Source organism: Cervus elaphus, chromosome 12 (genome assembly GCF_910594005.1).
Source record: "Cervus elaphus chromosome 12, mCerEla1.1, whole genome shotgun sequence".
Classification (NCBI taxonomy): domain Eukaryota; kingdom Metazoa; phylum Chordata; class Mammalia; order Artiodactyla; family Cervidae; genus Cervus; species Cervus elaphus.
The window spans coordinates 84,320,960-84,346,049 of record NC_057826.1 but is presented as its reverse complement, the minus strand read 5'-3'; the positions used below and the strand labels follow the sequence as shown (position 1 = coordinate 84,346,049).

The 25,090-nt window shown below is 37.4% G+C and overlaps 1 protein-coding gene across 1 annotated transcript; it reads left to right on the top strand.

The window, feature by feature from the left end:
• Positions 1 to 434: 434 nt before the first annotated feature.
• On the top strand, positions 435 to 24,778 carry SPESP1 (sperm equatorial segment protein 1). The gene is made up of 2 exons (XM_043920441.1): positions 435 to 577; positions 23,576 to 24,778. The coding sequence occupies exons 1-2, from the start codon at positions 505 to 507 to the stop codon at positions 24,610 to 24,612; spliced, it is 1,110 nt and encodes a 369-aa protein (XP_043776376.1). The 5' UTR covers positions 435 to 504; the 3' UTR covers positions 24,613 to 24,778.
• Positions 24,779 to 25,090: the final 312 nt, after the last annotated feature.

Here is a 25,090-nt window from a genome sequence, read left to right as displayed (position 1 = left end):
GCACAGCAAGTCCAGTTCCTGGAATAGGCCAAGGCCACCACACCCACCCTTTAAAGCCTCAATATTCCCCTGGGCATCAAGATTTTCCCCTTCCTTCCCTTGGCAACCCACTTCAGTATTGTTGCCTGGAGAATCCCATGGACGGAGGAGCCTGGTGGGCTATAGTCCACGGGATCGCAAAGAGTCGAACACGACTGAGCGACTTAACTTTCTAACTTTCCCTCGATAAGGGCTTCCAAGGCTTAGCAACTGTGTTTAGGAGGGCGGGGCCAGGCTCCGTGGCCCCACCCCCTGTGTGTGGCGCTAATAGGGGGCGTGGCCACGGCCGTTCGCGACCCCTTTCCCCCACCCAGGGCTTCTGCGCTTGCGTGCTGGGGACAACCGTTGCGGGGCGCCTGGGGCCCTGAGGAAGGACGGTCGTCCCGCCAACCCCCTCCCCTTTCGGACTGAGGTACCCGGCCTGGTGGCCCCAGGACGTTCCCGACGCATGGCGGAGTGCTGTGGATGATGCCCATGAAGTTCTTAGTCCTTATAGTTGCGCTGCTGCTATGGCCTTCGTCCCTGCCAGCGTATCGAAGTGAGTGACTGGCCAGAGGCGGCTGCCACTCCAGGGGACACTTGTGGGGGAACCTCCATGGGTTCCCGGGCCCGCCTGAGACCCAGCTCTTCCTTTTCTTGGCCCTACATGCCTCCCAAACCCCATTCTCCAGGGGCTCGGCCTCAGGTGCCAAGTTATGTCCCAGTTCTGGTCCGCCCCACCTGCGCACGGTGAGGCAGTGATCCAGGCTTTGGGTACCAAGCGTGGCTGGGGTGAACCGGGCTGGGCACCTGGGACTGCGCAAGTGACCTCACCCCGGGCAGAGACAACCCTTGTTCACCTGGCGTCGTTTGCCCGAGAGTCGCTGCAGGTGTGGTAAAGCAGGATGGGAGCACCTGAGGCCAGTAGGCGGGGCACCCGCGTTTTGGATGGCTGCCTGGCTGGCTGGGCATGGTTTTTTTTACATTGTTCGCTACCTTTTTCGCTGTAAATGTAATCTTTCGTGACATGTGCAAAAGCATAAATTCCAATTTTATCGTTCGTCGTGTTTTCTTGAAACACAGCCAGCCTGTTGTCCAGGTTGCTTTCCCGCCGTTTAACAGCAGAGTTCAGTAGTTGCTACGGAGACAGGATGGGCTGCGAAGCCTGAACTATTCTCTCTCTGGCCCTTGATAGAAAGACTTTGAGCCCATGTTTAAACAGGGAGAGTGTGTGGATTGTGGACGGCTGTCTAGGACACTCGCTGACCTCCTATGCACGCCCACGGAGCATCCTCAGGCGCACAGGATTCAAAACCTTAGTAGAGCAGGATTATGACTTAATTACTTGTCCCTCTCCGATGGCTGAAAACTAATAAGGTCATATTCAGGGGTGCTGAGACTACTAAATTAATATCACATGAACACCTTGAGGTATTTAAGTGTCTGATATCTGGTATTCCAGATAGACCATGCGGTCTATTCATCTAGCTTAACTTTAGTTCATTGTAGTATCTAGTGATGTTGGGGTTTGGTTTAACTAACTAAATAAAATTTAACAAGTAGGTGTGAAAAAAGTACTAAAGTGCATGCTAGTCATGCAGAGCTGTATTTCAGACTTGTTAAAAGCTCTTAGTTAACAATTAAATTTCTAGAATGAAAACACAGCACAACCGAAGTCACAAATAGTAGTGGATAAAGTTCTGGATAAATTGCCTTAGGTAACTAAAGTTAGCCTTTTCAATACTAGCACTTAATGATTGTTAGTTGTTTTAAACAAAAGTCTTTGTAAAATTCTTTCTTTCTTTCTTTTTTTTTTTTTGCTGTAAAGAACAGAGCATACTGAAGATGATAATTGTCTTTTCTTGCTGTTACTAGTGGTCATTGTTACTAACACCAGAGATTGAATTTTGGTAGTTGTAGAGCAGTAGGTCACAACTGACCAATACGTATGCAGACTAGAGCTGAAGTGAAATTAATACTGTCACACAGCACTCTCTGAGACTGCTTGAGAGCAATACCTGGATACTCAGTTCGATCTCTTGTCTAACTCCAAAACTTCATGGCCTGTGCACTTTCTTTGTACCCTCTTAACCTAAACTTTCTTAAGGCTTGTAAGAAATGAAAAGATACTTCTCAGACAAAGGAATGATTTTGTGTTGAAGATACAGATGATACAAGAGAAAAGGAAATATATATATACAGGTCATAGGTCACAAAGATATCTTAGAAAGTGTAATTTACATATTTTCCATAGAAGTAGATGAAGCGATATGTAGGGCAGTACTAACATGGCTACTTTTCCTGTGAAACCAGGTTTATCATTGTGTTCGATTTAAATCAGGTATGTATTCTTTGTTTTGTATGTCTACTCTTCCAACAGTATTGTCAAGAGAGCCATATAAAAAACTGCTCTTTCATGCCAGATAAAAGACAAATTGGTTTTTTTAAGGAAAAGTGCATCTTTAACAATTTTTTTGGAATACAAGATAGTTTTGAGGTTATCTCATGCAAACATCACAGGAATTATTATATATGTTGAAAACATCAGTACTTCTTTGGCATCTGTCTTTGTCTTTAGGAAGGCTTTAGTCCTAATAGACCATAGAAGGCAAGGGAAGTAGTAAGGCAATAAATATTCATATCTATTGGTGACTGATTGGAATTGAAAGTGAAAGCAGATTGCTTTTATTTCAAGAACACTGAGAAGGTGAAATTCACTTGGTTCTGGTGCTGCAAGTTCATTTTTCACTATTTCAAGGCTCAAGGCCATGGCACTTGGGAGAGTCTTTCAAACTTGTGAATGGAATGTTATGACACTTCATTAATGTTTTAGATAATGAGGAGTGTGTCTTCTAATGCAGATGTCAGAGGATGGCCTCTGGGGGTATAGTAGTTTCATTAGCCTATTAATATTTTACGGGAAAAATTCTGTCTTTCTGTTCTTTGGAGCTATTGTCCATGTTCTTTTGATAGGGTCTTGTGTTTTTTAAGACTTCTTGTTTTCTGACAGTAACCAGTTGTACCAAGACCACTTTGTATATTCTGTGTTCTGAATGGGATTAACCACCCTTCTGAGAAGACAAAATAGTACATGGTGTTAGAGACCCGAGTACTTGGGATATATATCAATGCTGAGGTAATATTATTATTTAGGTCATTTTACTCAACAGAACTAGAAGAGATATATTTCATGGTCATAAATTTATTTGGGTTCTGATTAAACTTTAACATTACTCGTAAGATAATGTTCTGATTTTTGACTCTTCACCTTAACTAAATTTGTATTCCTTTTTCAAAATATAATTTAGTATAGTTATTTTGGTTTTCTGTTGCAGCATAAAAGACCACCCTCAAATTTTATCATTTCTCACGATTCTGTGAGTTGTCTGCACTCAGCTGAACAGTTCTGCTTCATGTGGTGGAACTGAAGAAGCACAGTTTGGATGAGAACATCCAACATGGCTGCTCATCTTTCAGGGTCTTTCTCTACATGACTTCTCATTTTTCAGTAATCTAGCCCAAGTGTCCTTATATCATGGGAGCTTGATTCCAAGACAGAACTTTATAAGCCCTCAATATGCAAGTTTTTATAAAGCCTATGCCACGTCAGATTTGCTAGTGTCCTATAATAGGCCAAGACAGTCACATGGGAACAGCCTATATTCAGTGTGGGAAGAGACACATTAACCCAAAACATAAATATCAAGAAGAGCAAAGCCATAAAGTTATGTTTCTTCTGTTTTCAGCTTCATTGAGACATAATTGATTCATAAAATTATAATATATTTAAAGTGTACAATATGATAATTTGACATATGTATTAATATATATATATTAACTCCCACCATTGAATTAATTAACACATGTCACCTCACATCTTTACCTTTTTGTGTGTTTCATCAACTATCGTCATCATATTATACATTAGATCCTCAGGCTTTATTTTTCTTATAACTGAAAGTTTCTATTTTTTTTTAACCAGGCTTTCTCCCCATTTCCCCTATCCCTAACCCTGAAGTTATGTTTCCTTAACATGAACAGTTAATTAATATAAACATAATTACTTGTTTGTTTTACCTGCTACCAAAACTTAAAATTTGAATTAACAAATTATAGGAAAACTGCTGCATAAATAACAAGATGCAACATTTCCTTTTCTGGTCATTCTTTGAGTATACCCTACTAATGAAGCATAGTTATTACAGCTTTGAGTTGGAAGTACTTCAGCTCAGTTATTCAAGTTTCTTTTAATTTGAAGGTGTTGGTGTTTTAGATGGAAGTTCTTACATGCTGACAGCTTTCAGGTATTAATTCTTACTTGCAACACTTCTGTAGAGTATGGGAAGTCTGTTCTTTATAAGCTCATTACATGACTTGGATGGAAAATAAAAGCAATTTGTTCTCCAGAGTTAAGACATTCAGGCAGAGTCTGGCCCATCTATAAATGATTCAATGCGTGGGTATATGTTAAGCTTTATATACATGAATTCTTTGTTGACAAAGCCATTCACACTTGTGGTAATACAAATCCTAGTTATATTTGAATCTTTTAAAAGATGAGCATCCATGGTTCTTGTTTTAAATTGGGTGCAATCACCAAGTACTATGTTAAGATTACAGTAAAAACATATGAGTTCTAAAGCACAATGACCAATCATATTCTGTTGAACTTTAACTACTTTTGTCTGTATCTGAGAAGTTTAAAAATTTATCTTTCCCTCTTTACTGAGCTACTATGTTTCCCCCAGTTATATTGAACATTTTGTTGTTACCTTTAACTTACCAGGTATTTATTGTTATGCCAGTTTTTTTTTTTGTTTGAATTAATAATATTATTGGGCTTTAAGGCCTTAGTTTTTAAAAACATAAATTGCATTTTAAGCACATGATCAGATAGCACTCATCTTATTTTGTTGTTGTTCAGTCACCAAGTTGTGTGTGACTCTTTGTGACCCTGTGGACTGCAGCACGCTAGGCCTCCCTGTCCCTCACCATCTCCCAGAGTTTCCCCTAGTTCATGTCCACTGAATCGGTGATACATCCAACCATCTCATCCTCTGTTGCCCTTTTCTCCTTCTGCCTTCAATCTTTCCCAGCATCAGGATTTTTCCAATGCATCAGGTGGCCAAAGTATTGAAGTTTCAACTTGAGCATTAGTCCTTCCAATGAATATTCAGGGTTGATTTCCTTTAGGGTTGAATGGTTTGATCTCCTTGCTGTCCAAAGGGCTCTCAAGAGTCTTCTCTAGCACCATGGTTTGAAAGCATCAATTCTTTGGCCCTCAGCCTTCTTTATGGTCCAACTCTCACATCCATACGTGATTACTGGAAAGACCATAGCTTTAACTATATGGACCTTTGTCGGCAAAGTGATGTCTTTGCTTTTTATATGCTGTCTGGGTTTGTCATAGCTTTCCTTCGAAGAAGTAGTCATCTTCGAATTTCATGGCTGAAGTTACCATCTGTAGTGATTTTAGAGCCCAAGAAGAGGAAATCTGCCACTGCTTCGACCTTTGCCCCATCTATTTGCCATGAAGTGATGGGACCAGATGCCATGATCTTAGTTTTTTTAGTAATGAGTTTTAAACTGGCTTTTTCACACTCTTGTTTTATCCTCATCAAGAAACTCTTTAGTTCTCTGCTTTCTGCCATTGGAGTGGTGTCATCTGCATATCTGAGGTTGTTGATATTTCTCCTGGCTGTCTTGATTCCAGCTTATAACTCATCCAGCCCAGCATTTCACATAATGTACTCTGCATATAAGTTAAATAAACGGGGTGACAATATACAACCTTGTCATATTCCTTTCTCGATTGTGAACCAGTCAGCTTTTCCATATAAGGTTCTTGACCTGTATACAGTTGTGTCTCAGAAGACAGGTAAGATGGGCTGATAGTACCATCTCTTTGAGAGTTTTTTACACAGTCAAAGGCTTTACAATCATCAATGAGATAGAAGTATATGTTTTTCTGGAATTCCCTTGCTTTCTCTGTGATCCAGCAAATGTTGGCAATTTGGTCTCTAGTTCCTCTGCCTTTTCTAAACCCACCTTGTACGTCTGGAAGTTCTTGATTCAAGTACTATGGAAGCCTGACTTGAAGAATTTTGAGCATAACCTTACTAGCATGGCAAGTGAGCACAATTATCTGATAGTTTGAACATTCTTTAGTACTGCCATTCTTGGGAATTGGGATGAAGAATGACCTTTTCCAGTCCTGTGGCCACTGCTGAGTTTTCCAAATTTGCTGACATTTAGAGTGTAGTACTTTAGTAGCATCATTTTTTTTTTTTTAAGATTTTTAAGTAGCTCTGCTGGAATTTCATCACCTCCACTAGCTTTATTGGCAGCAGTGCTTCCTAAGGCCCACTTGACTTCACACTCCAGGATGTCTGGCTTTAGGTGAGTGATCATACCATCATCGTTATCTGGGTCATTAGGATCTTTTTCTATATAGTTCTTCTATGTATTCTTGCCATCTCTTCTTGATCTCTTCTGCTTCTATTAGGTCTTTACCCTTTCTGTCCTTTATTGTGCCCATCTTTGCATGAAATGTTACTTTGATATCTCCAATTTTCTTAAAGAGATCTCTAGTCTTTTCCCGTCCATTGTTTCACTCTCTTTCTTTGCATTGTTCATTGAAGAAGGCCTTCTTGTCTCTCGCTATTCTCTGGAACTCTGCATTCAGTTAGGTGTACCTTTCTCTTTCTCCCTTGCTTTTCACTTCTCTTCTTTTCTCAGCTGTTTGTAAGGCCTCCTCAGATAACTGCTTTGCCTTCTTGCATTTCTTTATCTTTGGGATGGTTTTGGTCAGTGCCTCCTGTACAGTATTACAAATCTCTGTCTGTAGTTCTTCAGGTACTCTGCTTACCAGATCTAATCCCTTGAATCTATTCATCATATCCACTGTATAATCATAGGGGATTTGATTTAGGTAGGGTTTGATTCAGGTCATACCTGAATGGCCTAGTGGTTTTCCCGGTTTTCTTTAGTTTAAGCTTGAATTTTGCTATAAGGATCTGAAGTTCTGAGCCACAGTCAGCTCACAGTCTTGTTTTTGCTGACTGTATAGAGCTTCTCCATCTTCAGCTGCAAAGAATGCATAACCAATCTGATTTCAGTATTGACCATTTGGTGATATCCACGTGTAAAGTCGTCTCTTGTGTTGTTGGAAAGGGTATTTGCTATGATCAGTGTGTTCTCTTGGCAGAATTTTGTTAGCCTTTGCCTTGCTTCGTTTTGTACTTCAAGGCCAAACTTGCCTGTTACTTCAGATATTTCTTGACTTCCTATGTTTGCATTTCAATTCCCTATGATGAATAGAACATTTTTTGTTCGTATTAGTTCTATAAGTCTTTTAGGTCTTCACAGAACTGGTCAACTTCAGCTTCTTCGGCATCAGTGGTTGGGGCATAGACTTGGATCACTGTGATGTTGAATGGTTTGCCTTGGAAATGAACTGAGGTCATTCTGTTTTTGAGATTGCATCCAAGTACTGCATTTTGGACTCTTGTTAATTATGAGGGCTACTCATTTCTTGTATGGGATTGCAAGGGAACTCCTCTTATATTGAGAGAGAGAGTTTTTTTTTTTTAGGATTTAGGATTTTTTAGGATTCTATCTTGACTTGTATGGTTTTTGAGCATATTTCTTTGTACTGCCTGGGTATTACATTATGTATACATAACTTATTACAGTCTATTGGGAATACTGGAGTGGGTTGCCATTTCCTTCTCCAGGGAATCTTCCTGACCTAGAAACTGGACCTGTGTATCCTGCATTGCAGGCAAATTCTTTACTGCTGACCCACTAGGGATGCCCTCCTTTCTGTTTTATGAGCTTAATTTAGTTATTCTTTTAGAATAGGTCTTCTGGCAACAACCTATCTTAATTCCCCTTCATCTGAGAGGTCTTGATTATCCTTTCATTGCTGAAGGATATTTTCCCTTGATAAAGAATTCTAGATTGATAGTCCTTTCCTTTTATCACTTGAAAAATACTATGCCGTTTCCTTCTGACATTCATGATTTCTGTTGAGAATTATAATTGTAATTTAACCTGCTTCTTTCAAGATTTTTTTCTTTGTCTTTAGAGTTTTCAGAAGTTTGACCATGATATATCTTAACATGGATTTCTTTGGATTTATTCTGTTTTGAGATTCAGATTCTTGAATCTGTAAATTCATGTCTTTTGCCAAATTTGGGAAATTTTCAGTCATTACGTTTTTGAATACCTTTTCTGTTTATCCTTTTTCTTTTCTCTTTCCAAGGCTCAGGTGATATGAATGTTAGATCTTTTTGTTACAGTCTCACAGGACCCTGAGGCTCTTTTCATTTGTTTGCATTTCATTTTCTCTCTTTTATTCAGATTAGATAATTGCTGTTATTCTATCTTCCAGTTCACTGCTTATTTCCTCTTTCCCCTCCATTCTGCTGTTGAACCTACCCACTGAGTTTTTCAGTTCAGTTATTGTGTTATTCAATTCTAAAACTTAATTCATCCTTATATATTCTATTTCTTTGCGGAGATTTTCTACTTGTTTATTAAGACTTTTATTTTTCATTTGTTTTAAGCACTCCATAATTGCTTGTTGAAGCATTTTTATGATGGCTACTTCTAAATCCCTGTCAGATAATTCTAAAATCTGCATCATTTCAGTGTTGGCATCTGTTGGGTTTTTTTTCTTAATCAAATTGAGATTTTTCCTGGTTCTTACAATGACCAGTGGCCTTTGATTAAAACCTGGATATTTTGGGTATTATGTTGTAAGACTCTGGACCTTATTTAACTCTTTTGCTACAGATTTAAATAGATCTCTGACACCACTTTAGTGGTGGATGGGGGGTGTTGCTTTGTTACCACAGGAAGGAGCTGAAAGTCCTTGCTCCTTATTTGGCCTTCTCTACTTGAAAAGAAGAGGTATTCATATTTGTTGCAGCACTTCGTGGGATAAGGGCAGAGGAATTGGGGAAGCTTAATGAAACTTGATGAGGGTGAAAGTCTATGTTCTCCACTCAGCCTTTGCTGGTGGGGGTAGGATTGCGGGTTTTCTGTGCTTTTGCCTTTTTTTTTTTTTTTAATTGAAGGATAATTGCTTTACATAATTTTGTTGTTTTCTGTCAAACCTCAACATGAAATCAGCCATAGGTATACATATATCCCCTCCCTTTTCTGTCTTGTTAGTTTACTCTTTTCCTGGTCCTTTGGCCATGAAGAGAGCAGTCTTTTTCTTTGAGCCTTTTTTGTCTGTGTCCTTGGTGTTTTTGCATTGCCAGCATCTCCAGTTCCCAGTCTAGGATGTATATGGCAAAAAGAAAACCCAGGGAACTCACTGCTATGTCGTTACTCAGGTCCTGAAGTCCCTAGTTGGTCTGCCTTCATTGATCTACCTTTCAGAGTCTTCTCATCTCATGCTTGTCTTACATGTAGTGTTCAGGATTTTTAACTGTTTTAGTAGGAAGGATAGAGGAAAAATATATATTGTCTATCTGTTTGGAAGTAGAAGTCCAAATATATTGTTTTAAAACATTTTATTTGGGGCTTATGGAAGAGGCATTATGTTTTACAAGTAAACAAGATTACCTAAGTAGAACACACTGTGATGACTGTGATGCCCTACTTTTCATTTTGGTCAAAATATGTTGGAATTAAGTTTACAGTCGTTTTTGTCTATGTTATTTTCCAGTTTGTGTATAATGTATGTCGACTTAAAAAAATGCACAATGTAAGTGTTGTGAGTTAAGTTTTATTTGGGAAAAAATGAGGCGTGCAGCCCGGGAGACAGCACCTCAGATTTTGGAGTAATTGCTCCAAAGAGGCAGGGGGGATGGTCAGTATATATGTGATTTTGGTGAAGGAGGAATATATGCAACCAGACACATATTTTTCCAGAAAGTTTCTGCTAGTCTTGTGAAGCTTTCTGCCTGTCATGAGGGTTATTCATCACCATGGAGGATTTTAGTGCTTTTTAAAATATGAGTAGATACAAGAATTGGGCTCATAAAATCGGCTCCTGAAAATATCTAACTATTTGAAGACCTGTCTTGCCAGTTTTTCCCTGAGTAGGGTGCCTCATTTCTGTTCTCCACCCTGAACTCCTTTTGAGGGGGGTAGGATTTGAAAATCAGCAGCTACAGCAGCACATGATCTAATCCTTGTAGAGGTGGATGGCAAATGCCAATTTGTAGTTGATAGGTACTAGTTATTGGAAAGAAGAGAGAAGTCTTAATTGACTATCAGATATGTATTTAAGTTATTTAGATAAAATTTTATCTGAGTAGTGATTCATAGTACTCTAAATTAGAAAGAGACTGTAAATAAACTCAGTATTTTGAGAGTTTGTTTAAAATTGTCCTTTAATTTTTTATTATTATAAGCAATTAACCAGTATACTTTATTTTACTAGCAATATTCTTTTTACTTTAAAATGTTTGATACCAAACCTCAAGTTTTTGCCTTTTAAAAGTCTTTAGATTAATACATATGCTATTAATTTAAAATTGTTTTAGTTTGCAGGTTCATAATTAAGAATGTCAGGAATTATAACCAAGTTAATGTCCAAATAAAATACAATTCATATTAAATGTTGCCAGAGAATTATAGCAGTTAAAGACTATATATAGAACATTTTAATGAAAAAATTCTATTGGTCCTTATGATTTTACAGAATTGTGTGAGTTTTATAATAACCAGTTTTTGAGATTCCAAGTGTTTGGTTTATAATACATTTCAAGTGAAATCCCATATTCACATTTTATGTATGTGGTGTTTGATACCGTTCTTGAAAAGTTTAGCTATATGGACCTCAAGTGCAAAAATCCAAATTCTGCATATAGATTTGGATGTGTCCTTACTTTCCAGTTTTGTATTCTGCGATAACTACACAATGACCACATAAATAAAACACATAAGAATACGTTTCTAAAAGTAAGTTTTTTAAAAAGTCTTAAAAAAAAAGTCTTAAGATTTACCACTTTTCTTTTGAGATTTTAAACTGTTACATTAAATAAGGAACTAACCAAAGAAATATTAAAATTGCCTAGTTTTCTTATAGTCCTACATTTTATTACCCTTTGAAGTAAAGATTTTTCATATTAAAGCTTGAGGTTATACATCTTTTAAAAATTGTAGCTTCTTTCCTTTTTTTTAACCAAAAAGCTGGAGTTTTTGGTTTAGTTTTCCTTTTTATTCAGCTTAGAAGCTATTGGTTCTTTGATCAAGATTTAGGGTGGCTTTTTTTTATTTCTTAAAACTTTAGTCTCAAAGGAAGTAAAGAATTAGGTATCTTTCTAATAAGCCTTTTAACGTTAGCATTAGTGTCATTGCTTTTTATTGTTATTTTTGGCATGCAGTCACTTTTTAGTTGCATAGAAACTCTTGCCCCACCCCCCTTTTTAGTGTAAGGTTTCCAGAAAAATTTGTTAGAACAATTAATGCACTTTAGTATTACTAAGTAGGAAATCTCTCCAGAAACAGATAAAGGTATAACCATTGAGGTTTTTACAAAACAATACATTTATATATTTCCATTCTTTTAAATGGATATTGTGGAAGAAATTGTTTTTACACCTATTATGAGTTGAAGTTTTCATTCAATTAGATAGATTCATGCAATTTTATATTAACTTCCTCATGCTTTAAAATAGTAAAATTTGGCATATATTATGGCATAATGGCATAATGAAAAGAGATAGCATAATTACTCTGGTAAATAAAACTCTTGGTTTATGTATGCCTTCAGTTAGCTCTGCTAACTAAAATGAAAATAACGTCTATTGATAAAATTAAATTTTATTAATTCTAATTCTTTCAAAATGATTTTTAAAACCTTTGTGTTAATGTTCAGTAAGTGTAATGCAAACCAGTTACCAATATGAGATTTTAAATATATAATATACATAGAATAAAGTGCACAGTCTAATGTATAGTTTAATTAATTTTTATAGTTAATGTTTCTGGGTAACCAATGCGTAAACCAAGAAACAAAATATTTCCAACTAGTTTAGTTTGCAAACATTATATTTTAACATATAGAAATAGTTGAAGTCTTACATAGAAATTTATTATTTTTTATTTTTTAAAATTTATTTTAATTGGAGGCTAATTACTTTACAATATTGTAGTGGTTTTGTCATACACTGACATGAGTCAGCCATGGGTGTACATGTGTTCCCCATCCTGAACCCCTCTCCTACCTCCCTCCCCATCCCATCCCTCTGGGTCATCCCAGTGCACCAGCCCCGAGCACCCTGTCTGATGCCTTGAACCTGGACTGGTGATCTGTTTCACATATGATAATATACATGTTTCAGTGCTGTTCTCTCAAATCATTCCACCCTCGCCCTCTCCCACAGAGTCCAAAAAGACTGTTCTATACACCCGTGTCTCTTTTGCTGTCTTGCATGTAGGGTTATCATTGCCATCTTTTTAAATTCCATATATATGCATTAGTATACTGTATTGGTGTTTTTCTTTCTGGCTTACTTAACTCTGTATAATAGGCTCCAGTTTCATCCACCTCACTAGAACTGATTCAAATGTATTCTTTTTAATGGCTGAGTAATATTCCATTGTGTATATGTACCACAGCTTCCTTATCCATTCGTCTGCTGATGGGCATCTAGGTTGCTTCCATGTCCTGGCTATTATAAACAGTGCTGCGATGAACATTGGGGGACATGTGCCTCTTTCGATTCTGGTTTCCTCGGTGTGTGTGCCCAGCAGTGAGATTGCTGGGTCATATGGCAGTTCCAGTTTTTTAAGGAATCTCCACACTGTTCTCCATAGTGGCTGTACTAGTTTGCATTCCCACCAACAGTGTAAGAGGGTTCCCTTTTCTCCACACTCTCTTCAGCACTTATTGCTTGTAGACTTTTGGATAGCAGCCATTCTGACTGGCATGAAATGGTACCTCACTGTGGTCCTGATTTCCATTTCTCTGATAATGAGTGATGTTGAGCATCTTTTCATGTGTTTGTTAGCCATCTGTATGTCTTCTTTGGGGAAATGTCTGTTTAGTTCTTTGGCCCATTTTTTTTTTAAATTAATTTATTTATTTTTTCAGTGGGTTTTGTCATACATTGACATGAATCAGCAATAGATTTACACGTATTCCCCATCCCGATCCCCCCTCCCACCTCCCTCTCCACCCGATTCCTCTGGGTCTTCCCAGTGCACCAGGTTCGAGCACTTGTCTCATGCATCCCACCTGGGCTGGTGACCTGTTTCACCATAGATAATATACATGCTGTTCTTTCGCAACATCCCACCCTCACCTTCTCCCACAGAGTTCAAAAGTCTGTTCTGTACTTCTGTGTCTCTTTTTCTGTTTTGCATATAGGGTTGTCGTTACCATCTTTCTAAATTCCATATATATGTGTTAGTATGCTGTAATGTTCTTTATCTTTCTGGCTTACTTCACTCTGTATAATGGGCTCCAGTTTCATCCATCTCATTAGAACTGGTTCAAATGAATTCTTTTTAACAGCTGAGTAATATTCCATGGTGTATATGTACCACAGCTTCTTTATCCTGGCCCATTTTTTGATTGGGTCACTTACTTTTCTGAAATTGAGCTGCAGGAGTTGCTTGTGTATTTTTGAGATTAATTCTTTGTCAGTTGCTTCATTTGCTATTATTTTCTCCCATTCTGAAGGCTGTTTTTTCACCTTGCTAATAGTTTCCTTCATTGTGCAAAAGCTTTAAAGTTTAATTAGGTCCCATTTGTTTATTTTTGCTTTTATTTCCAATATTCTGGGAGGTGGGTCATAGAGGATCCTGCTGTGATTTATGTCGGAGAGTGTTTTGCCTATGTTTTCCTCTAGGAGTATTATAGTTTCTGGTCTTATGTTTAGATCTTTAATCCATTTTAAGTTTATTTTTGTGTATGGTGTTAGAAAGTGTTCTAGTTTCATTCTTTTGCAAGTGGTCGACCAGTTTTCCCAGCACCACTTGTTAAAGATACTTTAAATATATAATATGAGATTTTAAATATAATTTTCTCCATTGTATATTCTTGCCTCCTTTGCCAAAGATAAGGTGTCCATAGGTGTGTGGATTTAGGGCTTTCTATTTTGTTCCATTGATCTATATTTCTGTCTTTGTGCCAATACCATACTGTCTTGATGACTGTGGCTTTGTAGTATAGTCCGAAGTCAGGCAGGTTGATCCCCCCAGTTCCATTCTTCTTTCTCAGGATTGCTTTGGCTATTCGAGGTTTTTTGTATTTCCATACAAATTGTGAAACTGTTTGTTCTAGTTCTGTGAAAAATACTGTTGATAGCTTGCATTGAATCTATAGATTGCTTTGGGGTAGTATACTCATTTTCACTATATTGATTCTTCCAATCAACATGGTATATTTCTCCATCTATTTGTGTCCTCTTTGATTTCTTTCATCAGTGTTTTATAGTTCTCTATATATAGGTCTTTTGTTTCTTTAGGTAGATATATTCCTAAGTATTTTATTCTTTTTGTTGCAATGGTGAATGGAATTGTTTTCTTAATTTCTCTTTCTGATTTCTCATTGTTAGTCTACAGGAATGCAAGGGATTTCTGTGTGTTAATTTTATATCCTGCAACTTTAGTGTATTCATTGATTAGCTCTAGTAATTTTCTGGTGAAGTCTTTAGGGTTTTCTATGTAGAGGATCATGTCATCTGCAAACAGTGAGAGTTTTACTTCTTTCCCAGTCTGGGTTCCTTTTATTTCTTTTTCTGCTCTGATTGCTGTGGCCAAAACTTCCAAAACTATGTTGAATAGTGGTGGTGAGAGTGGGCACCCTTGTCTTGTTCCTGACTTTAGGGGAAATGCTTTCAATTTTTCACCATTGAGGATAATGTTTGCTGTGGGTTTGTCATATATAGCTTTTATTATGTTGAAGTATGTTCCTTCTATTCCTGCTTTCTGGAGGGTTTTTATCATAAATGGATGTTGAATTTTGTCAAAGGCTTTCTCTGTATCTATTGAGATAATCATATGGTTTTTATCTTTTGATTTGTTAATGTGGTGTGTTACATTGATTGATTTGTGGATATTGAAGAATCCTTGCATCCCTGGGATAAAGCCCACTTGGTCATGATGTAGGATCTTTTTAATATGTTGTTGGATTCTGTTTGCTGTAATTTTGTTAAGGATTTCTGCATCTATGTTCATCAGTGATATTGGCCTGTAGTTTTCTTTTTTTGTGGCATCTTTGTCTGGTTTTGGTATTAGGGTGATGGTGGCCTCATAGAATGAGTTTGGAAGTTTACCTTCTTCTGCAGTTTTCTGGAAGAGTTTGAGTAAGACAGTTGTTTGCTCTTCTCTACATTTTTGGTAGAATTCAGCTGTGAAGTTGTCCGGTCCTGGGCTTTTGTTTGCTGGAAGATTTCTGACTACAGTTTCAATTTCTGTGCTTGTGATGAGTCTGTTAAGATTTTCTATTTCTTCCTGGTTTAATTTTGGAAAGTTGTCCTTTTCTAAGAATTTGTCCATTTCTTCCAAGTTGTCCATTTTATTGGCATATAGTTGCTGATAGTAGTCTCTTATGATCCTTTGGATTTCTGTGTTGTCTGTTGTGATCTCTCCATTTTCATTTCTAATTTTGTTGATTTGATTCTTCTCCCTTTGTTTCTTGATGAGTCTGGCTAATAGTTTGTCAATTTTATTTATCTTCTCAATGAACCAGCCTTTGGCTTTGTTGATTTTTGCCATTGTCTCTTTTGTTTCTTTTTCATTTATTTCTGCCCTAATTTTTAAGATTTCTTTCCTTCTACTAACCCTGGGGTTCTTAATTTCTTCCTTTTCTAGTTGCTTTAGGTGTAGAGTTAGGTTATTTATTTGACTTTTTTCTTGTTTCTTGAGGTAAGCCTGTATTGCTATGCACCTTCCCCTTACAACTGCTTTTACAGTGTCCCATAGGTTTTGGGTTGTTTTCATTTTCATTCATTTCTATGCATATTTTGATTTATTTTTTAATTTCTTCTGTGATTTGTTGGTTATTCAGTAATGTGTTGTTCAGCCTCCGTATGTTGGGATTTTTAATAGTTTTTCTCCTGTAATTGACATCTAATCTTACTGCATGGTGGTCAGAAAAGATGCTTGTAATGATTTCAATTTTTTTGAATTTACCAAGGCTAGATTTATGGCCCAGGATGTGATCTATCCTGGAGAAGGTTCCATGTGCACTTGAGAAAAAGGTGAAATTCATTGTTTTGGGGTGAAATGTCCTATAGATATCAATTAGGTCTAATTGGTCTATTGTATCATTTAAAGTTTGTGTTTCCTTGTTAATTTTCTGCTTAGTTGATCTGTCCATAGGTGTGAGTGGGGTATTAAAGTCTCCCACTATTATTGTGTTATTGTTAATTTCCCCTTTCATACTTGTTAGCTTTTGTCTTACATATTGCAGTGCTCCTATGTTGGGTGCATATTTATTTATAATTCTTATATCTTCTTCTTGGATTGATCCTTTGTTCATGATGTAGTGTCCTTCTTTGTCTCTTTTCACAGCCTTTATTTTAAAGTCTGTGTTTTCTGATATAAGTATTTCTACTCCTGCTTTCTTTTGGTCTCTGTTTGTGTGGAATATCTTTTTCCAGCCCTTCACTTTCAGTCTATATGTGTCCCTTGTTTCAAGGTGGGTCTCTTGTAGACAACATATATGGGGGTCTTATTTTTGTATCCATTCAGCCAGTCTTTGTCTTTTGGCTGGGGCATTCAACCCATTTACATTTAAGGTAATTATTGATAAGTATGATCCTGTTACCATTTACTTTGTGGTTTTGGGTTTGACTTTATACACCCTTTCTGTGTTTCCTGTCTAGAGAAGATCCTGTAGCATTTGTTGGAGAGCTGGTTTGGTGGTGCTGAATTCTCTCAGCTTTTGCTTGTCTGTAAAGCTTTTGATTTCTCCTTCATATTTGAATGAGATCGTTGCTGGGTATAGTAATCTGGGCTGTAAGTTTTTCTCTTTCATCACTTTAAGTATGTCCTGCCATTCCCTTCTGGCCTGAAGAGTTTCTATTTAAAGATCAGCTGTTATCCTTATGGGAATCCCCTTGTATGTTATTTGTTGTTTTTCCCTTGCTGCTTTTAATATTTGTTCCTTGTGTTTGATCTTTGTTAATTTGATTAATATGTGTCTTGGGGTGTTTTACCTTGGGTTTATCCTGTTTGGGACCCTCTGGGTTTCTTGGACTTGGGTGACTATTTCCTTTCCCATTTTAGGGAAGTTTTCAACTATTACCTCCTCAAGTATTTTCTCATGGTCTTTCTTTTTGTCTTCTTCTTCTGGGACTCCTATGATTCGAATGTTGGGGCATTTAACATTGTCCCAGAGGTCTCTGAGGTTGTACTCATTTCTTTTAATTCTTTTTTCTTTTTTCCTTTCTGCTTCATTTATTTCTACCATTTCTATTTTCTACCTCACTTATCCTATCTTCTGCCTCCGTTATTCTACTGTTGGTTTCCTCCAGAGTGTTTTTGATCTCATTTATTGCATTATTCATTATATATTGACTCTTTTTTATTTCTTTTAGGTCCTTATTAAATATTTCTTGCATCGTCTCAATCCTTGTCTCCAGGCTATTTATCTGTAACTCCATTTTGTTTTCAAGATTTTGGATCATTTTCACTCTCATTATTCTGAATTCTTTATCAGGTAGGTTCCTCATCTCTTCCTCTTTTGTTTGGTTTGGTGGGCATTTATCCTGTTCCTTTACCTTCTGAGTATTTCTCTGCCTTTTCATCTTGTTTATGTTGCTGTGTTTGAGGTGGTCTTTCTGTATTCTGGCAGTTTGTGGTTCCTCTTTATTGTGGAGGTTCCTCGCTGTGGGTGGGGTTGGACGGGTGGCTTGTCAAGGTTTCCTGGTTAGAGAAGCTTGTGTCAGTGTTCTGGTGGGTGGAGCTGGATTTTTTCTCTCTGGATTGCAATGAAATGTCCAGTAGTGAGTTTTGAGATGTCAATGGGTTTGGTGTGACTTTGGGCAGCCTGTATTTGAAGCTCAGGGCCATGTTCCTATGTTGCTGGAGAATTTGTGTGGTATGTCTTGCTCTGGAACTTGTTGGCCCTTGGGTGGTGCTTGGTTTCAGTGTAGGTATGGAGGCTTTTGATGAGCTCCTATCGATTAATGTTCCCTGGAGTCAGGAGTTCTCTGGTGTTCTCAGATTTTGGACTCAAGCCTCCTGCCTCTGGTTTTCAGTCTTATTCTTACAGTAGCCTCAAGACTCCTCCATCTCCTTTAGAAGAAAATGGGCTGCCTTTCTGGGTGCCTGATGTCCTCTGCAAACATTCAGAAGTTGTTTTGTGGAATTTGCTCAGCCTTCAAATGTTCTTTTGATGAATTTGTGGGGGAGAAAGTGGTCTCCCCATCCTATTCCTGTGCCATCTTAGGACTGCCCCCTAAAGTGTTTTCAAATGACCAATATTTTTAAGCCTATGAGATAAAGGGCAGATTTAGTATCTTAATTTTATAGTTAAGTAAATATTAAGAGAAATTTAGTAGGTACTAATTTAGTAGTAGAGAAATAAGGTCATAATACTAGAAAGTGGTAGAACCAGAACCAGAATGAAAGATAATTTTTCACTGCACTAGGTCACAAGTTAATTTCCCTTAGCATTTTCCTTCAGAAAAACCCCTAGATTCAGGACAATGCATTTTATAAATATTTGCTGTTGTTCAGTCACCAGGTTGGGTCCAACTTTGGTACCCCATGACTGCAGCTCACTATGCTCCTCTGTCCTCCACTATCTCCTGGAATTTGCTCAAACTCATGTCAATTGAGTTAGTGATGCCATTCAACCATCTTGTCCTCCTTCTCCTCCTGCCCTCAATCTTTCCCAGCATCAGGGTCTTTCCCATTGAGTCAGCTCTTTGCATCAGGTGGTCCAAGTATTGGAGCTTCAGCTTTAGCATCAGTCCTTCCAATAAATACTCAGGGTTGATTTTCTTTAGGATTGACGACTAGTTTGATCTCCTTGCAGTCCAAGGGACTCTCAAGAGTCTTCTCCAGCACCACAATTTGAAAACATCAATTCTTCACCACTCAGCCTTCTTTATGGTCCAACTCTCACATCCATACATGACTACTGGGAAAACTATAGCCTTGACTAAATGGACCTTTGTCTGCAAAGTGAGGTCTTTGGTTTTTAATATACTGTCTAGATTTGTCTTAACTTGCCTTCCAAGAAACAAGTGTCTTTTAATTTCATGGCTGCAGTCACCATGCAGTGATTTTGTTCCCAAGAAGTTAAGATCTGTTAGTGCTTCCTCTTCCCCCTTCTATTTGGCATGAAGTGATGGGATCTGCAGGCATGATCTTAGGTTTTTGAATGTCGAGTTTCAAGCCAGCTTTTTCACTCTCCTCTTTCACCCTTATCAAGATACTCTCTAATTCCTCTTTACTTTCTGCCATTAGAGTGGTATCATCTGCGTATATGAGGTTGTTGATATTTCTATGGGCAGTCTTGATTACAGCTTGTGATTCATCCAATCTGATATTTCACATGATGTATTTTGCATTTAAGTTAGATAAGCAGGGTGATAATATACAGCCTTGTCATACTCCTTTCCCAATTTTGAACCAGTCAACTGTTCCATGTCTAGTTCTAACTGTTTGCTTCTTGACCTACAAACAGGTTTCTCAGGAGACAGGTAAGGTGGTCTGGTATTACTCTTTAAGAATTTTCCATGGTTTGTTGTGATCCACAAGGTCAAAGGCTTTAGCCTAGTCAGTGAAGCACAGGTAGATTTTTTTTTTCTGGAATTCCCTTGCTTTCTCTATGATCCAACGAATGTTGGCAATTTGATCTCTGATTCCTCTGCCTTTTCTAAACCCAGGTTGTATATCTGGAAATTCTTGGTTCACACACTGCTCCAGCCTGGCTTGAAGAATTTTGAGTATAACCTTACTAGCATGTGAAATGAGCACAATTATATGGTAGTTTGAACATTCTTTGCCATTGCTCTTCTTTGGGATTGGAATGAAAACTGATCTTTTCCAGTCCTGGGGCCATGGCTGTGTTTTCCAAATTTGCTGGCATATTGAGTACAATACTTTAACAGCATCATCTTTTAGGATTTTAAATAGTTTAGCTGGAATTCCATCACCTCTGCTAGCTTTCTTGGTAGTAATACTTTCTAAGGCCCACTTGACTTCACACTTCAGGATGTCTGGCTCTAGGTGAGTGGCCACACCATTGTGGTTATCTGAGTCACTAAGATTTTTTTTTTTTTTTTTGGTATAATTCTCCTGTGTATTCTTGCCACCTCTTCTTAATCTCTTCTTTTTCTGTTAGGTCCTTCCTGTTTCTGTCCTTTATTGTGCCCGTTCTTGCATGAAATAGTCCCTTGATAGCTTCAGCTTTCTTGAAGAGTTCGCTTGTCTTTCCCATTCTGTTGTTTTCCTCGATTTATTTGCATTGTTCATTGAAAAAGCCCTTCTTATCTCTCCTTGCTATTCTTTGGAACTCTGCATTCAGTTGGATATATCTTTCCCTTTGTCCTTTGCCTTTTTTCTCATCTTTCCTCAGCTATTTGTAAAGGTTCCTCAGACAACCACTTTGCCTTCTTGCATTTCTTTTTATTTGGAATGATTTTGGTCACTGCCTCCTGTATAATATTACTAACCTCCATCCATAGTTCTTCTGGCACTCTGTCTACTGGACCTAATATAATTTATACACATAAGAATACATAAATAATTATTTTCTTTAAAAAATATGGCCTTTAATTGTTTACTGTGTTAAATGATTGGGTGTCTGTGCTTAGAGAGTAAAAGTTTATAGATAAGTCCAGAGACCCCTTTAATGTCCAACTTCAGTCCCATTCTCTCTCCTCAGGGGCAAATGCCCACATGAATTTGATAATGTTATCCTTCTAATCATTAAAATTTCTCAATTCCCAGACAAATGTATGATGCTATATCATTGGTTCATAAAAAATTATGAGGATAATATACAAATAAATCTATGTTCTCTTTCTTTTTTCACCTATCATCAAATGGATCTTGAAATATGCCAGACTTTTCTAAACATGACATAAAATGCAGAGTCTGCTTTTAGAATCTAGATCTCTAGTAGACATGTCTAGTATCTTTCCACTATGACATTGCCTATTAAGCTTATGATTAAGACTTTTTTTAAATTTAGAAATATGCTTTCAAGTTTGATTAAAATTCCATCTGGTCTAAATTTAACAGGTGAGTTAAGAAAGAGAGGAGGAAAAGCATTTGGGGACTACTTTGTGCTTGCTAAAGAGCTGAATAAAAGTGCCTCCTGGGCAGAAAGTTTGCTATTTCATTTGCCTGCAGAGGGAATATTCAGTTAGAACTTATTCATTAGTGTCTGGGAAAAAGTAACTTACCTCCTTGAATTAAATCAATTTATATCCATAATAGTGGCAAAATAAATTCAAAATTACTTGTAATACAAGATTCTAGCACTTAAAAAACTTCTGACTCTAGAGTAGGGGAGTTGAACAGAATTTCAGAGTATATTATTCAGTAATCTTTTCTGTTTTCCACATTGGAAATGAGAAGATGCTACAAAATACCAGTGTAAATAGAACTGCCATTTTATTGTAAGAGTAAAATGTTGATGATTTAAACCAGAAATCAGTAAACTTTTTCTGTAAAGGCCCAGATAGTTTTCTAGGCCATAAAGTCTCTGTTCCAGCTATTCAGCTCTACTGAACAGCCAAAAGCAGCTGTATACAATACATAAACAAAGGAGCAAGACTGTCTTGAGTTAAAAAAAACAAACACTTTATTTATAAAAACATTTGGGTGGATATGACTCACAGGCTGTAATTAGATCTTTTCTGGGTTGAAAGGAGTGGTGATGTTCTAGTTGCTAAGTTGTGTTCGACTGATATACTGGTAAATGTTTAACAACTGGCTTTTCTGAGAGATGAGTACACCCTGACTTACAGCATTTGCGCATTTACATGGTATAAATACTCTCACCATGGTCGATTTCAGACGACCTACTCGACCTACTTGACATCACTCAACACGGAGGTGAAAGAGATAAACAGAGGCATACCATTATATAGGATTTATAACGTACTAGATACAAATTTTCCAGACAAGAATACTGGAGCAGGTTGCTATTTCCTACTCCAGGGGATCTTCCTGATCCAGGGATTGAACCCACGTTTCCTACATTGGCAAGCAAATTCTTTACCACTAAGTGACCTGGGAAGCCAACCACTATATAGCATTTATAACATCAAGATTGCCGGGAAAATATCAATAACCTCAGATATGCAGATGACACCACCCTTATGGCAGAAAGTGAAGAGCTTCTTGATGAAGGTGAAAGAAGAGAGTGAAAAAGTTGGCTTAAAGCTCAACATTCAGAAAACCAAGATCATGGCATCTGGTCCCATCACTTCATGGCAAATAGATGGGGAAACAGTGCAAACAGTGTCAGACTTTATTTTTTTAGGCTCCAAAATCACTGCAGATGGTGACTGCAGCCATGAAATTAAAAGATGCTTACTCCTTTGAAGGAAAGTTATGACCAACCTAGATAGCATATTAAAAAGCAGAGACATTACTTTGCCAACAAAGGTCCATCTAGTCAAGGCTATGGTTTTTCCAGTGGTCATGTATGGATGTGAGAGTTGGACTGTGAAGAAAGTGGAGCTCTGAAAAATTGGTGCTTTTGAACTGTGATGTTGGAGAAGACTCTTGAGAGTCCCTTGGACTGCAAGGAGATCCAACAGTCCATCCTGAAGGAGATCAGTCCTGAGTGTTCATTGGAAGGACTGATGCTGAAGCTGAAACTCCAGTACTTTGGCCACCTCATGCAAAGAGTTGACTCATTGGAAAAGACCCTGATGCTGGGAGGGATTGGGGGCAGGAGGAGAAGGGGATGACAGAGGATGAGATGGCTGGATGGCATCACTGACTCGATGGACATGAGTTTGAGTGAATTCCGGGAGTTGGTGATGGACAGGGAGGCCTGGTGTGCTGTGATTCATGGGGTCACAGAGAGTCGGACATGACTGAGTGACTGACGTGAACTGAACTGAGATATAAATAACCTCAAGAGCATAAATAATAGTAAGATAAAATAAAATAATAAGAAAGGATGAGTTTTGAATATTTATTACCTTGTTTTGATGAATATATTTACTTAATTGTAAATACAGAATTTAATTTTTAATGATGTATATGTTTACCATCTGGCTCATGAAGTTCATTAAAGTTTAATTGGCTCTAATGAGCCACTGTGAGTCTACTATAACCCACCCCTGTGTAAGAGAACATAACCAAGAATTTTTTTTTAATAAGCTACCTACTGAATCATAAGTTATATGAGAGAGTAAAAGCAAAGAGATATACAGAATTGTGTTAATATGCAACTTTTACAGTAATCTTGCTCATGTATTTTAATAAGAATCTGAAAAAATAATTTTGTTCATTTAGGTGAGAGTTGATGGTGTCAGAGGTGCTTTATTTCTTGGTTCTTTATCTCAACTTTTAAGTGATAGCATATGAAGTAAATTTAGGTGAGTAAATACTGTCAGTATGTCATATATAATAATAAATGTTACTTTTTTTTTTCCTTAAGGAGTAACTGTGACGCCTGATGAAGAACAAAACTTGAATCATTATGTACAAGTTTTACAGAACCTAATACTAAGTGTTCCCACTAAGGAGCCAGGTCGTCAGAAAAAATCAAAGTCTCCAAATAATGTTAATTCCATAGGACCGAGAGTATCAAGAGTTAAGGAGATAAATTATACACATGATGTAAGTCCAGGTGACAATGATGTTTTAATCAATCCTGTCAGTGAAGAAACTACAACTTTCCCTACTAGGGGCTTCACCCTGGAAATAGACAAGAAAAAACGTACTAAAAGCACAGCATTCTGGTCGATTAAACCAAATAATGTTTCTGTTGTTTTACATGCAAAAGAGCCTTATATTGAGAAGGACGAGCCCGAGCCCGAGCCCGAGCCAGAGCCAGAGCCAGAGCCAACTGAACGTCGCACTGAGGCACCACAGCAAGTGCCAAGTGTTACTGAACCAAGCCAAGACGTCACCTCTTTAAGTAGGAGCACTGACTTTGACACCGTCATGGAAGAAGAAGATGTTCCTCAGCTCTCAGGTGACAATGGAATGGATTATCTTGAATCACATGATGTGTATAATGAAGACGTTTTGAAAAGAATTGCAGATATTAATTCACAGTTGCATCACATACCTCTTCCTGAGAGCTACAAGCCAGAATATAGAGCGGACATTCGAGCCTCTAAAGAACACCTAAAACGAAGCCTTGCTCTAGCAGTAGCAGCAGAACATAAATTAGAAAAAATGTATAAATCCCAGATGTTACCACAAGGACGAAGCAGTGGTGGAGTTTATGACATTGTAACTGTTATTAACATGCTGTATAATTCTAGATATAAATTATCTGAATATTTAGATATAAAATATGTTCCATCAGAGATGAGAGGGAAAGCTACTGTAGTAGTCCGTACATTGAAAAAAATACTATGTGTTGGTCATGGAGAAGAAACTCACAACCTCCTTAAGCAGTTATTAAATAATAATATAAAAATTTTACACATACTTGATACTCATGACAAAGATGATTCAAGCTAACTGTGCATTCATTTGTGGGAGAAATAAGCATATTAGTGATTCAAAAGTTGTATGAAAATATTTTCTATTGTAGTTTACTGTGTTAACATCTTTATATGTCATGTGTTATGAAAAATTTTCATATGCACTGAAACCTAACAATTTAAAATAAAAATTTGATTCAGGAGTTTGTAGTTTCTCTCATTAATTTTAAAAGTTATGAGTGTCTAATCTTTAAAGTGTTTAAACTTTGATTTTAGTTGATAGGTTAGTAAATTCTTCCATTTTATAAGACTTAAGAGACTGTGCAGTCCACTATATAGGTAGTAGTAGTCGTGTTAGTCACTCAGTCGTGTCCAACTCTTTGCAACCCCTTGCACTGCAGCCTACCAGGTATCTGTCCATGGGATTCTCCAGGCATGAATACTGGAGTGGGTTGCCATTCCCTTCTCCAGAGTAGCTGGCTTTAAATAATTGCATATAAATGTAAAATTTTAGG